General features: G+C 45.1%; 1 protein-coding gene across 2 annotated transcripts in view; it reads left to right on the top strand.

Annotated features, from left to right (window-relative positions):
• PAK5 (p21 (RAC1) activated kinase 5) overlaps positions 1-14,922 on the top strand; it is a 222,628-nt gene that overhangs the window by 189,066 nt on the left and 18,640 nt on the right. For both annotated transcript variants that reach the window (XM_040429873.1, XM_040429872.1), the window contains exon 5: positions 11,511-12,002. In XM_040429873.1, the coding sequence (XP_040285807.1) occupies positions 11,511-12,002 (492 nt within the window). The remainder of the gene's footprint in view (positions 1-11,510; positions 12,003-14,922) is intronic.

The following is a 14,922-nucleotide window of genomic DNA, read 5'->3' as shown; positions in this document are numbered from 1 at the left end:
AGTGTTCCGCTTGTCGTTTTTTGTATTCCGCCCTTCCCCCCTGGTTGTTTACTAGGCCTCAGTGAGACGCTAGTTCCTTCACCAGGGAAGGAACGGGTGGTCTCTGCCCTGTCATTATCTTTAGGGCATCTGAGGGTCACCAGGGTTTTCTAGGTTCCCGTGTATGGGTATCTCTACCATCGAGAGGTGCCCATGCGGATAGGAGTTAGGGCCAGGAGCAGGGTTTTATAGGTGGTGACCCTTTTTCTTCCATAGCGGTGAGGCCTAGTGTCTTTCCCCCTTCTTTCTTGATTGTCTTTTGGTGTTCTCTCCTACTACATCCGTGACATATGGGCTCCAGCCATTAGACCACCATCAGTTCACAACATAACAAGTTTATCAGCTATAAATGCTAGCTATGAGAACACCACTTTATAGGACACTTTCATTTGGGGTTCCATATTTTCTATCAATGTTCCTTATTGTAAAAACAGCTCCTTGGTTAAAGGGATTTTCCAGGATTTTCATATTGATGGCCTATCCTCTGAATAGGTCATTAGTATGAGATTGTAGGGGTTCTGAGTACTGGTGACCTCCAATAAGCACCTTGGCCTTCTCACTGCTTACCAAGCACAGTACCGTCCATTGAATTGCAGCTGTGCTTGGTATCACAGTTAAGTCTCGTTCACATCTGAGAAGGCCATGTGACCAATGATGGAGCCAGTGGCACAGCCTCTTCGTACAGCTCACCATTGGAGTGCCAGGAGTAGGACCCCCACCGATCTCCTATTGATGACCTACCCGAAGGAAGGGCTAACCGTATGAAAATCCCAGAGAACCTCTTTACATAATTAAGCAAAGGCTGTACATTGGTGGACTCGCGTCACTCCTCTATCTCTGCCAGCAGTTCATTGATCTTTGTGTTTTAGCTTGTGCATTAAAGTCATTTCTGTTTAAAGCGCTCATTATGTTTGGATATATAACTCTTCAAAACCTCTTTGCCTAAATTTCTAATAATGCATAGTCATCAAATGCAGAACCAAGGATACATTTTTGACATTTTAACCACAGCACCTGATATTGACCAAAAAAAGGTCAAATACAGCAGATCAACTTTTGCCAGATATCTGCTATTGGTCAGCTTCTATCACGCTCATTCATGTCATGCAAAGGCACAGTGGGGCATCACAGTGGTTCAGAGGTTACCATTGTTGTCTTGTCGTGCTGGGGTCCTGAGTTCAAATCTAACCAAGAACAACATCCTCATAGAGCTTGTATGTTCTGCCTCTCGGATTCCTCCAACACTCCAAAAACGTACCTAGAGGTTAATTGGCTTCCTATGAAAATTTACACTAGAGGATATTGAAAGTGCCTAGATGGCAGCCGCTGACTCCTCTTCTCCATAACTCTCCAAAGAAAAGCAGGCATTTCCAAGTTGCCCTTTGAGTCCCTTGGGTTAATATAGCTTGTTACAAATGTTTGTCAGAAGATGCTGCCCACCATCTCTAGTCTATGGTCCACTATACATTGTTACTTAGAACTATCCCTGACTGATCTTTGACTGTAGATGTTGGATGCATCTTGGTGGAGTATGACATCTGTGCTGTTCTTTGTCCCGTAGAAAGACTTGGGTAATGGAAAGAAGGAAAAAATATTTTTCTTCGGGCTACCCAATAATGATATTAGCACGCTCGATTATCCATTCGTACTACAAATCATTGACCCGGCTCTTAGACAAGACCCACAATTGCATCTCAGCACAGTACAGTGATGGATTTCATGTCAAAGCACAGTCCGCCTGGCTGATCAGATCTTGAATGGTTTCTGCAGTCTCCACCTACCCTACTGTTCACTTCCCCGGGGAACCTAATTAAATACTGCAGAGGAAAAAATAGAGTCCCAGTGCGTCCTTCCATTGTAGAATCTATTCCATCACATTCTCCTATTCCGTGTGTGTATATATATATATATATAGGTATGTATAAAACCTATGCACAAAGGGTTAAGTGGAAACTGGCCGCACACAATGCCAATTACCTCTCAGCTGTGAAATACAATGCGCCTCATTCATTTTGCTCAGCTGCAGCCATTTGCCTGAAAATAGTTATGATCGCTCTATTTGCCCCATTTTGCAGCCAAAATCGGATGTATTCTGGTATGTTGCCCTGCTTGCTTAGCAATCAAAACCCAGATCAGGAGCCTTTTTATTTTTTTGCAGAATAAAATTTGCTGCTATTTCTGCTCTTCGAGAGCTCTATAAAAGGGATGGTTGTGTGTAACGGTATTGAGCAAAGCAGTAATGTGAGCACACTGCTGCAGTTTCCCATCCGTTGGCTATGTGTTTTTCGGAGCTGCTTTGTTTCATGTCATTGTATTTTTGTCATTCCCCTCCTACTGAGTGCAGCATTGCCGACATGTATTGTGGAGGGAGTTCAGTGACAAATTGATTCTGCGGCATTTTTTTTATTTTTTTGCAGCCTTAGCATAAAACCTGTTCTATGATGTTCCACTGCAGAATTCAATTTCACAGTTCAGTTAGGTCCTTGATTATGCTGCCAAATTCAGATTAATGTCCGCTTAACGAACATGAATCAGGGGACTTCTGGCTGACAGCCAGTAGTAATACTATGAGTTGATGGCAGTGTTCAGTTTAATGCCCCGGACGCCCCTGTGCGCTGCTACTGATATTGATTGATTAAATAAATTCAATAGTATAATTATTTGTAAGCATTACATTAGTCGTGGGTGTCAGATTCACCTTCCATAAGTCGCAGTCACATGGTATCCATTGTCAGGAGATGGGTAGCGGTTAAGGAATATTACACTATACAGTCTTATTAGATATTATATGACACAAGAGTGGAGGAACCAATGTCAGTAGCATTGCACATAGGCTAAGTAGTATAAATGGTGATTGAAGGGGTTATCCTGGAAAAGATAATGATGACCTATCCTCAGGATAGGTCATTATCACAACAGCGGGGGTCCGAGTCTCGGCACCCCCAGTGATCAACTGTTTCAGCGATCACCAGGGCTCCGGTGTTGTGCTGTGACCTCCCGGACGCTCACCAAGCACAGTGCCGTACACGTATAGTGGCTGTGCTTGGTATTGCACAGGATCTGAGCTGCAACTAGACTACGGTGACGTCACTGGCCTAGGAAGAGGCTGTGGCACTCACGGACAGCTGAATGGCGGGGGTCCAGGATTTCAGACCCCCACCGATCTGATATTGATGACCTACCTTGAGGACAGGCCATCAAAATCTTTTCTTGGATAACCCCTTTAGCCACTTTAAGACTGAGCTTGTTTAGACATTTAGAACTGCAGGAATTTTTTCAATTTTGCATCGTCATATTCAGAGATCCATAACTTTTGAAAACTTTCATCCATGTAGCTGAAGGAGGACATTTCTTATTTTGCAGGATGATTTGTACTATTGAACGCCATGATTTTTGGGGTACATATAACATTGATTAGCGTTTTTGGGGGTGTAATGGTAGAAACATCAGTTGTTAGTTTGTTTTTTTTGCATTTTATATTTATGCCGCTCACCATGTGGCATGTTACTTTTATTCCACAGGTCGGTACAATTACATACATACCAAATATGTACGGTATATTTTTTGTTTTTTACTACTTTTTTTTGCACAATATATAGGACAAAAAATATAGGAGATTTATCCAAACTGGTGTGAAGGAGGAGTGACTTAATTGCCCTTAGCAACCAATAAGTTTCCACCTTTGATTTCCCAAAGGAGCTCTGAAAAATGAAAGGTGGAATCTGATTGGTTGCTATGGACAACTAACCAGTTCTACTTTACACCAGTTTTGATAACTCTTTCCCATAGTTTTTATGTTGCTGCGTTCCAGAACATTTTTTCATTTTGTAATAAAAAAAAATTTGCCATGTTTTTTTTTTTTTTTTGTGGAACAAGTCATTTTTTTTTTTATAGAACCATTTTGGTGTACATGTAAATCATTGATAATCGTTCACTGTTGTTGTTTTTTTAGCAAGGGAACAGAAAATAAGCAATTCCTATAAGCAGAGCATGCATGTGTGTTCACGAGGAATGGCCAGCTTAATGCATGGATGTGTTAGGTCCTCCACATATTCTTTGTAGCTGCGCTACTCCTTGGCTACAAGATAATGGTCTCAAACATGGGACTCCCCTTTATTGACTATATAATAGAAATTACCCAAAGCCCCATTCACATAGGGTTTTTTGCTAGTGCAATTTGATGCGGATGCCTCCCATTATTTTTAACAGGATGCCGCACTGCACTTCATGTTCATAGCCGCGACCACATCAAGAAAGGACATATTCTTTCTTGGTGCTATGTTTGCTCTGGTGCCATTGGAAACCATGGGGGGTGTTTGCTCTCAGTTTAGTGGGGCTAAACCTCCAGTGGGTCCACGGCATTCAAGTTGATACATCAATGGTAGCAACTAGAGATGAGCAAATTTCTTCTTATGAAATTCGCACTCCCCTGCATAACGGAAACGGAAAAGGATCCGTTTTGCAGCCCATAGACTTCTATTATGACGGAATGAATAACGGAGGGCCTTCTAAAGGCATTCCGTCATAGAGTTGCGTTATGGTCCGTGGTAACAGAATCTATAACGCAATTCACCTTTTACCAACAAACGAAGTGTGAACGAATTTCAAAATACGAAATTCGCTCATCTCTAGTAGCAACAAGAGCAGTTTCTGCCCCCGAATACATAACCGATATTGCCTTTGTGAACCAGCCCTAATGGAGTACTTGAAATGGGATTTTCTAATTCCCTGGGAATCTGCCATTGGAAAATTGCTGTTTAAATCGCTTTTTTTATGTTTAACATATTTTTTGATGATTTTTAATGATATTTTTTATTTTACATGTCACTTTTTATATTTAAACTATAACCAAAAATTCTGCAGTTTTCGCACTGGCCACTATGTCTAATAATTGGTGCCACTTCTTGGTTTATACGGATGACTTTACTGCAGTTAACTCATTCTAATCCTGCCTGTAGTGATATCACCTCTGTGTATAGAGAAGAGAGGATCCACCATTCACAATAGGTGATATCACAGCTTATCTCTTCCCTCCTGACCTCTGCACAGAGCATGCGTACAAAACTCTCCCATAGAAGTCAATAGGGTCCCCTCCTGCCCATTGTGTCTATGGAACATGGGGCTGCCATAAAGCAATTTTCTTAATGCTTTGTAAATGCTGTTAAGAACAGCTCAGGCAAGATGGCCGCCCCCATAATCATGTTCAGGAAATAAAATTTAAAAAAATCTACAATCAGAAAATAAAAACAGATTTAAAAGACAGGAGATGTGCTACCATCTGATTTTAACTGGCAGATAAAAAATTTTGGTGACACATTTCCTTTAAGCAGTTGTCCTGTTGGCAAGAAACTGCCTGACTCCACATGCACTGATTGCATTAGCCCCAGAAATAGCCTCTGAAACACATTTGCAGTAGAGACGCTAGAAATATAATTCTCTGTAGAGCATTTGGATCCTTTTCTTTCTGCAATTTATCAATGCCAGTGTACAATGCTGTTAATTTAGATGGGCTCCAGATTATGCTTCCCATAGGAAAGAAAGGAAGAAAGAAAACACTTGCATTGAAAGTTCCTCTATTGTAAACCTCAGTTCAGTTTTAGCGAGTTCCTCTATACCCATTGATTAAGAAAGGGCAATGATAAATAGACTTCTATCCGATGTCGCTAAATTTAACATGATACAAAAAAACTGATTCAGTAGTCACACAGAGTTTATGTAAAAGTTGTAGAATTATAAACACATTTTATACTAAGTTCGGCGGTCAACCCGATCCTGGTCTGTTTCTGTGGGGTTATGCCAGTAGTGTAGCGTGGGGGGGCTGTTGCCCATGGCACAAAATTTAAGGGGGTGCCAGCAGGGCCGCACCGCCATTTAGGCAAAGTGAGGCGATCGCCCCAGACGGCGCGGCCCTGCTCACAAGTGGGGGGCGGCGGCAGGTCACAGGAAGATGAGCGCTTCCATTGTGGAAGCGCTCATCCCCGTAGTCATCTGTATCGCCGTCCTCAGGACAGCGATACAGATGGATGAGCTGTGGAGCAGGGGAGGGAGAGGCGTCTCCCTTTCCCGTTCCTCTGATAGGCTGCAGGCCTAGTGCCTGCAGCCTATCAGAGGCCGGTACAGGTGGCGCAATGCTGCATGAGCCGTACAGCGCAGGGCACAGGCCAGAAGAGGCCTGCATCGCATAGCTGCCATGGAGGTAAGTATAAGTGTTTATTTTTTTTATATGGTACAATACTGGCTACTGGCACATGATTGTGGGGCCATCTATGGGGGGCACTTGTTACTGGCACACGATTGGAGGGCACTTGTTACTGGCACATGTTTGGAGGGCCATCTATGAGAGGGCACTTGTTACTGGCACAAGATTGGGGGGCACTTGTTACTGGCGCATGATTGGGGGGCCATCTATGGGAGGCGCTTCTCACTGGCACATAATTGGGGGGCATCTATGGGGAGCACTTGTTCTTACTGGCACATGATTGGGGGGCATCTATGGAGGCACTTGTTACTGGCACATTATTGGGGGGCATCTATGGGGCACATCTTACTGGCACATTATTGGGGGGCACATCTTACTGGCACATTATTGGGGGGCACTATGGGGGCACTTCTTACTGGCACATTATTGGGGGCATCTACTGAGGCCACAAAGGAGTATTTTATATGGAGAGCTCTGTATAGGGGCATTTTATACTAGGGCACATTATGGTGGGTACTATGGGGAAGGGGAGAGAAGAGTACTATGGGGTCATCTATGGGGGCACTAAGAAGGGGTATTTATTCTTGCAAATTATGGGGGAAACTGAGAGCATCTACTGGGGCACTATATATGGGGCATTTTATACTGGTACATTATGGGGGCACTAGGAGGAAGGGGGGAGAGGAGCACTATGGGGGTATTTTATACTGGCACATTATGGGGGCACATTAGCTCAACTGGGGGCATTAAAAGGGGGTATTTTTTGCACTGTCACATTATAAGGAGAATTATTACTACTGGGGCACATTATGGTGGGCTTTATTACTACTGGGGGTCTAGGGGAAACATGATTACTAGTATGGGCACTATGGGAGCATTATTACTTCTGGGGCACATTGGGGACATGTTTGGGGCACTAGAGGAGCACATACTACCATGTGTGCTCTAGCAGAGAATTATTCCTATTGGTGGGACTTTTGGGAACACTATTACTATGGGGGCACCTTGGCACAGTATCAGCTTACCACAATTATTTTTGGGGGAAGTTATGTTTACACTATTAGTTTCAGGAGCGCTATTTGCTGGGCGCAGTTATTTTAGGGCACTGTGTGCCAATAACTAAAGGGCACTATCTGCATGGTACTACTATTATCAGGGGGTTTATCTGTTTCTGCAGTATAATATTGGGGAGCACAGCCGGCAGAGTATTGGGGATGGTAGGATGATTTGTCCAGAAGATGGGAGGATGATGGAAAAGTAGCAAACTAAGATTTATTCTTTTTCAAACTGCAGAGATGAGAAATGGCTGAAAAATGGTTGTCTGGTCTGAAAGGAGAAGATGAGGAAAGAGAACATCTACATCAAAGGAGATGTCACTGGATGTAAGAGGTATGTGCGCTGTATTACCCTGTATGTTCTGTAGTGATGGGAGGGTGGATATAGAATTTGGCCCACACTGTAGCAGCTCGGCCCCAGACTTTAGGTCACACTGTGCGTGTTCTAAATTCCGGGTGGCTCACACCCATCTACTACATTATCTGTACACAAAGAGTTATCACCGTGTTATCTGTGGTGTTACATAGGACTGCAAGTGACTACTACATTATCTGTAAAAAGGGGCCTGGCCACAGGTTGGGGGGGGGGGCAATACTTGGCTTGCCCCGGGTGCTGGCAACCCACGCTAGGCCACTAGGTGATGCACACGGCCATAAGTGGACCCTCTGTATACCTCAGATTTTAAATAGAGGCATATGGATTTTCTGTTGGACATTGTAAAACTCAGAGTATGCGCAAAGGTATTCTCTCCTAGAAGCATTTTAATTACATAAAACTGATGTAGCGGATTTTAGCTCTTGTAGTAGTTATTGCAAATTAAAGAAGCACTCGTTATTCTTTGACCTGTTAGAAAGGTAAATGATGTAAACTATAGTGAATGTAATCTTCTTATCAATGACTGTATTTGTGAGTTATAACCTCCCTTCAGATTCTCAGCTGAATCATGTGACCCAACATCCTGGTCTCCGACTAACCCAGGATATGAAGTCAGTTACTTTTCTATTCATTCCTATGAGACTGACATTGAGGCTCCCATAGGAATACACATAGAAACTGTCTTTCTGTCCACACACAAGATGCTGTGTTATTTGGGAAGTCAGAGTGTTAGTCACATGACACAGCTGAGGATCAGAAGGGAGGGGATAACCACAAATTCAGACACTGGTAAGAAGATTACCTTCACTACAGTTTATATCATGTACCTCTCTAACAGGTCAGAGAATAAAATGTTTTGTGGGAGTGCTTCTTTGAAGAGGTTTTCTGGGTAATTAAAGGGGTTGTCCGGGTTCAGAGCTTAACCCGGATATACCTCCATTTTCACCTAGGCAGCCCCCCTGCCTTGAGCATCGGAGCAGTTACATCGCGCAGGGCAAAGGCATTTTCAGGAGTTCCGGTGATAAACCGCGCTCTCCATAGGGCTGCCAGGAAGCCCAGTGACTTCACCGGCACTGCTAACATCAGGGAGGCTGCCTGGGTGAAAATATGGGTATGTCCAGGTTCAGCTCTGAACCCGGACAACCCCTTTAATACTGATGACCTATCCTCAGGATAGGTAATCAATATCTGATCAGTGTGGGTCCGAATCTCAGCAACTCCTCCGATCAGCTGTTTGAAGAGGCCGCACCTCCGCTCAGTTTTTCAAGCACAGCGCTATCCATGACATAGCGGCTGTGCTTGGTATTGCAGCCCATAGGCCATGAGACCGATTAACGTGATATCATTGGCCATAAAAAGGCTGTGGTGCTGGTGGACCACTGTAGTCTCTTCAAACAGCTGATCGATGAGTCCGAACTCTACCGATCAGATAATGATGACCTATTCTGAGGATTGGTCATCGATATTAAACACCCAGAAAACCCCTTTAGTTCATACAATGCATCCTAAGTTCACTTAAAGGTGTTGGCCACTGTATATTACTAGCTGCACGTGTCCTGGGAATAGCAAATACATGCAGCCAATAATAGGCATTATTAAACTTTTGGCCAATTGTTTAATATGCCCAATTTATGTTTACCTGTTGGTCCCCTTACTTGCTTTCTAACACTGCAGTCCCAAAATGGCTCCATCAGCAACCTCCATTCACTTACTCTGGGTATTGACTGGGGAACTAGCACATGCGCAGTCCATTCCTAATGTAAGTGAATAGAGGACACTGATGGATGGGACTGTTCCCTGCACATGTGCAGCTAGTGATATATAGTAGGCAATCCCTTTAAAGGGGTTTTCTGGGAGTACAATATTGATGATCTGTCCTCAAGAAAGGTCATCTGATTGGGTGGGGTTGCACTTCCACATGGAAAGTCCATGTAGAAAAAGATGGAGACCGCACGTCCAATGATTGGAATTTATTTTTTCTACGTGGACTACCCCAATATACATGGGAAAGCTTACCACTTCTCCAGGAGACGTGCATCTATCGCTCATATTCTAGGAGTGCTGTTCACCTTTTTCTATCTTCAGGATAGGTCACCAATAAGTGATCAGTGAGGGTCCGACTCCGAGCACCCCCGCTGGTGAATGGCCCTGAGCTGTAATACCAGCTCAGTATACGCCATCAGTATCAAAATGTCAGACAACCCCTTTAAAGTTCACCATATTGCAATGGACTTAAAGAGGTTATCCAACTTTACAAGACCTGTTGAGGGAAGCATACCTACCTGTTCCCCAACACTTGGTTCCGGTTCCATGGGTCCACTTCAGTCTTCATTGTGCATTGGTACCCGCATGAAAACTTCCGGCATGGATAGGGGTCACTTGCGCCCATGCAGCTAATGATTGGCCTCAGTAGCCATCTGGGGACACGTCACCGCTGAGGCCAGTCATTTGCTGAACTGACGCACATGACCTTGTCAGCCTGCAAGTATACAGATGGGAACTGGAAGACCAGGGAAGGGAGCCGCACCAGAGCAGCAGGGAGCAGGGGAGTATGGTTTTCTCTACAGGTACAGTAGGTTGAAGCATAAATAAAAAAGTTGGACAACCCCTTGAAGCTCACACTGGTTGCTTCTTTTTCCAGCAGTATTTTTTGAATTTTTTACAGACATAGCTGTCAGTCACTCCTAGTTGTACATGGGGAGGTTCTATCAGTGATTGATAGCATTTACTGTGTAAACGTGTATACAGAGATAGCTGTCAGACACTGATAGCTGTACACGGGGGAGGTGTTATCAGTGATTGATAGAATTATCTGTGTGTGTATAAAGAGATAGCTGTCAGTCACTGATAGTTGTACACGAGGAGGTGTTATCAGTGATTGATAGCGTTCTCTGTGTAAGTTTGTGTACAGAGTTAGCTGTCAGTTACTGGGAATGATTTTAAAAAATGACCACCAACAACTTGTCCTGGAATGTGAGAAGGACTGGTTGCCATCGCTTGCAGAGCTGTGAAGGGAGTTGAGAGGACAGGACCTCACTACACATTACGCTCTGGCACTTGGATATACTAGACATTGCTGAGTTTTCCTGTCAGGCTGCTCTGCCATGGTGACATATTATATTATAGGCAGGATCACAGCATTACAACCTACTGCAGCGTGTAGTAAGGTTGCACCCTTTCACCACCCTCGGCAGCTCTGTAAGTTGTGGCAACCAGTCTTGCTGACATTCTAGGACAAGTTGCTGGCAGCCATTTTATATTATTCTCGGAGAACCTCTTTATCTGAAACTAAAAAATGCCCCCATATGCCCTCACACTGAATCTACTTACCTTACTCCCTGCGCCGCTCCTGTTCCCCGCTCAGCCGTTGCTGCTTCTCCCCATGCGCAGATGAAAAAATCCGGTGCCGGGGGAAGCAGCCAATGGCAGGCGATGACGGGGACGAGCCTTCCTAGCATCGCGGTTGACACAAGGGAGTCTCGTCCCTGTCCCCATTGGCTGCCCCCCCCCCCCCTCCCTGACACCGGATGGTTTCATCCGCACACTGGGAAAAGCAGCAGCGGTGAAATTTATGAATTGCAAGTTTTACTGAATCTTTTCCCACAAAACGATATATCAATCTGCCCAGCTCTTACTGCTCTGTAACGCACTGCCTGCAGACTGCAATGGATTCGTGGTGACAGGTCCTCATTAAGGCTTTCCTAAATAATAAGTGATGTTATGTCCATTCTGATCATCAGTATTTGTAGTTTCTCTATATTCATTAATTGTCTATATATTTTATATGACTATATTGACACTTGACATTAAAAGTGTGATTTTTCTTTCCATTTCTTTGCAGGCAGACTATGATCGAGCACAGGTATCCTTGAGCCCTCCACTCACTGGATCTGACACGTATCCTCGAGGTCCTACAAAGCTACCTCAGTCACAAAACAAACCCAACTATCCATCAAGTAGTTACCAGTATCCATCAGTATACCATAAGCCATCTCCCTACCATCAGCCTCCGCTTCATGGCAGCCCCCACTACATGTCTTCAGGCTCTTACCCCAGTTCTCCGAGTACGTCATCCAGTATTTACCCTCCCCCCAGCTGGGGCTCATCCTCAGATCAGCAGCCATCAAGAGTGTCCCATGAACAGTTTAGAGCAGCCCTTCAGCTTGTGGTCAGTCCTGGGGACCCTAGAGAATATCTGGATGACTTTATTAAAATTGGAGAGGGCTCAACAGGTATTGTCTGTATTGCTACCGAAAAGCACACAGGAAAGCAAGTCGCTGTGAAAAAAATGGATCTCAGGAAACAGCAGAGAAGAGAGCTGCTCTTTAATGAGGTAGGAGGCATTTGCAATACTAAAAAAGTACTCCCACGCTCTGCATTAGGTTCCATCAGGTTTATTTTTCACTTTAAAGATAAAGTACCTTGTTAAATCTTATTCCTTGGATTTCACCTCTGTGAATTAGGCCTCATGCACACGACCGTTGTGTGCACCCGTGGCCGTTGTGCCGTTTTCCGTTTTTTTTCGCGGACCCATTGACTTTCAATGGGTCCGTGGAAAAATCGGAAAATGCACCGTTTTGCAGCCGCATCCGTGATCCGTGTTTCCTGGCCGTGAAAAAAATATGACCTGTCCTATTTTTTTCACGGCCAACGGTTCACGGACCCATTCAAGTCAATGGGTCCGTGAAAGAACACGGATGCACACAAGATTGGCATCCGTGTCCGTGATCCGTGGCCGTAGGTTAGTTTTTATACAGACGGATCCGAAGATCCGTCTGCATAAAAGCTTTTTCAAAGCTTTGTTTTCACTTCGTGAAAACTCAGAACCGACAGTATATTCTAACACAGAAGCGTTCCCATGGTGATGGGGACGCTTCTAGTTAGAATACACTACAAACTGTGTACAAGACTGCCCCCTGCTCTTACAGGGGGCCGTGATCAGCACAATTAACCCCTTCAGGTGCGGCACCTGAAGGGGTTAATTGTGCTGATCACGGCCCCCTGTAAGAGATCAGGGCTGCCAGGCAGCAGGGGGCAGACCCTCCCACCCCTCCCCAGTTTGAATATCATTGGTGGCCAGTGTGGCCCCCCCCCCCCCCTCTATTGTAATAATAGGTTGGTGGCACAGTGTGTGCCCCCCCCCCTCCCTCCCTCTATTGTAATAATTTGTTGGTGGCACAGTGTGCGCCCCCCATCGGCCCCCCTCCCTCTATAGCATTAACAACATTGGTGGCCAGTGTGCGGCCTCCCATCTCCCCCCCCTCATCATTGGTGGCAGCGGAGTTCCGATCGGAGTCCCAGTTTAATCGCTGGGGCTCCGATCTGTAACCATGGCAACCAGGACGCTACTACAGTCCTGGTTGCCATGGTTACTGTGAAGGACTTTTATGCAATTGCCTATATGCTTCAGTTTGATTCTCTCCCTGCTATTTTGAGGACTATATTGTTCGGTTCCAAGTGTCAAGAATGAATGTATTCGTGTACTGGACAATGATGTTGAGATTATGTTTGTATGTGGGATAGAAAGTACTTGTGTGAAATTGTTAAGAATTGTAAATGTTCTGGCCAGCAGATAATTGAGCTGTGTGTATTGGTAAAACTCAATTGTCTAGCCTGGCCCAGAGGAGGAGTTTTAGGATAATTGAGCTGTGTGTATTCTTAAAACTCAATTATCTAGCCTGGCCCAGAGGAGGAGTTTTTGCTGCATAAATTGTGAGTTCTGTGTACCAGTAAATCAGTCTTGTTCCAGCATTAAGTTGACTCATGTGTGGATTATTCGGCGATTCCAGGGATATTCCTACTCGTGGAATATTGGGTGATTTTCTTTTATGGGAAGAAGGGAATGCTTGACGAGGATATTTTCTACTACCGTCACAATTGGTTGGCAGCAGCGGGATTTTCCCTTCTACTTTCCTTTACACCAGGATTCCAAGCAGACACTGGGAACAGTGAATGGAAGGCTGGTACACCCTGCTTAAAAGAAATACACTGAAAGAACTACTGGAAGTCCATGGAAGGATTGCTAGCAACAAAACCAAGCGGGTCATTATAGCAGAAATTAATGGAGCTAGACCAGGAGAACTTGGTTGCAGCAACGCCAGCAGTACAAGAGATGGGGACACCAGTGATTCAGGAGGAGGAATCACCAGCCAACAAGGCAATGAGAGAGAAGCTAGCATGGTTCGGTCCGAACCCAACGGCGGATGTGGTGCTGAAAGTGATGAACCTGTTAGCGGAGGAGGCTAAACAAATAAGAGACGCAGAGCTACAGTTAAAATTGTCAGCAGTCCAACGAGCAGCCGCACATTCTCCAAACAGTGAGTACAGCACAGCAGACACAAGGAAGATTCCGTTTAGCGCTTTTAAAGCTTTTGATGAAAAAGACTGTGACATTGATAATTACCTGGCAGATTTTGAGCGACAATGTAACCTGCACCGAATAGATAGAGGAGAGTGGGTCGCAGTATTGTCAGGCAAACTGTCAGGCAAAGCTTCTGATGCTTTCCGGACCGTGCCAGAGCAGGAGATCCATAGCTACGCCAGGGTTAAAGAAGTGCTCCTGGCTCGTTATGCAGTAACCCCAGAGTCCTACCGACAAAAGTTCAGGGACTCACGCAAAACCACGAAAGACTCTTACGTGGAATGGGCATGCCAGTTATCCCTGTCGGCCTCTAACTGGGTCAACAGCAGCCAGGCCACCTCCGCAGAGGACATTTTACAACTAATGCTCCTGGAACAATTTTACAATCACATCCAGACGGATGTCAAAGACTGGGTGAGAGATCGCAGGCCCATGACTCTACCAGAGGCCGCTAAGTTGGCGGATGAATATGCGGATACTCGCCAGACGAACCCGGTCACACCACGGGTACAACCTCCACGACCAACGGTGCCCTCACACCCACCAGCCGCTAGATACCAACCTCCTAACAGACCGGTGACATCTAGCCCTCGCTATCCACGCCAGGAGGACAATGAACAACGCTGCTTCCGGTGCAAACAGCTGGGTCACTACAAGCAGAATTGCCCCATGGACAACAACACCAGGTCAAATTGGTCTCGACCTGGGTACCGCCCACCAGCAGCAGCCCATTGTGTAGACTCGGCTTGGGATCCCCAGGAACTGGGTCAGGAAGAACCATTGGGCACCCTTTACGAAGCCCTCATGGTACAATCTGTTATTACGGACAACAGGAAACACCATTGTCAGCTGGTCATGGTTAACGGAAAAACCGCCCGGGGATTAAGAGACA

Source organism: Bufo bufo, chromosome 4 (genome assembly GCF_905171765.1).
Source record: "Bufo bufo chromosome 4, aBufBuf1.1, whole genome shotgun sequence".
NCBI classification, from domain to species: Eukaryota; Metazoa; Chordata; class Amphibia; order Anura; family Bufonidae; genus Bufo; species Bufo bufo.
Note: the sequence above shows the minus strand (reverse complement) of the source record. Positions and strands in the feature narration are given on the sequence as shown.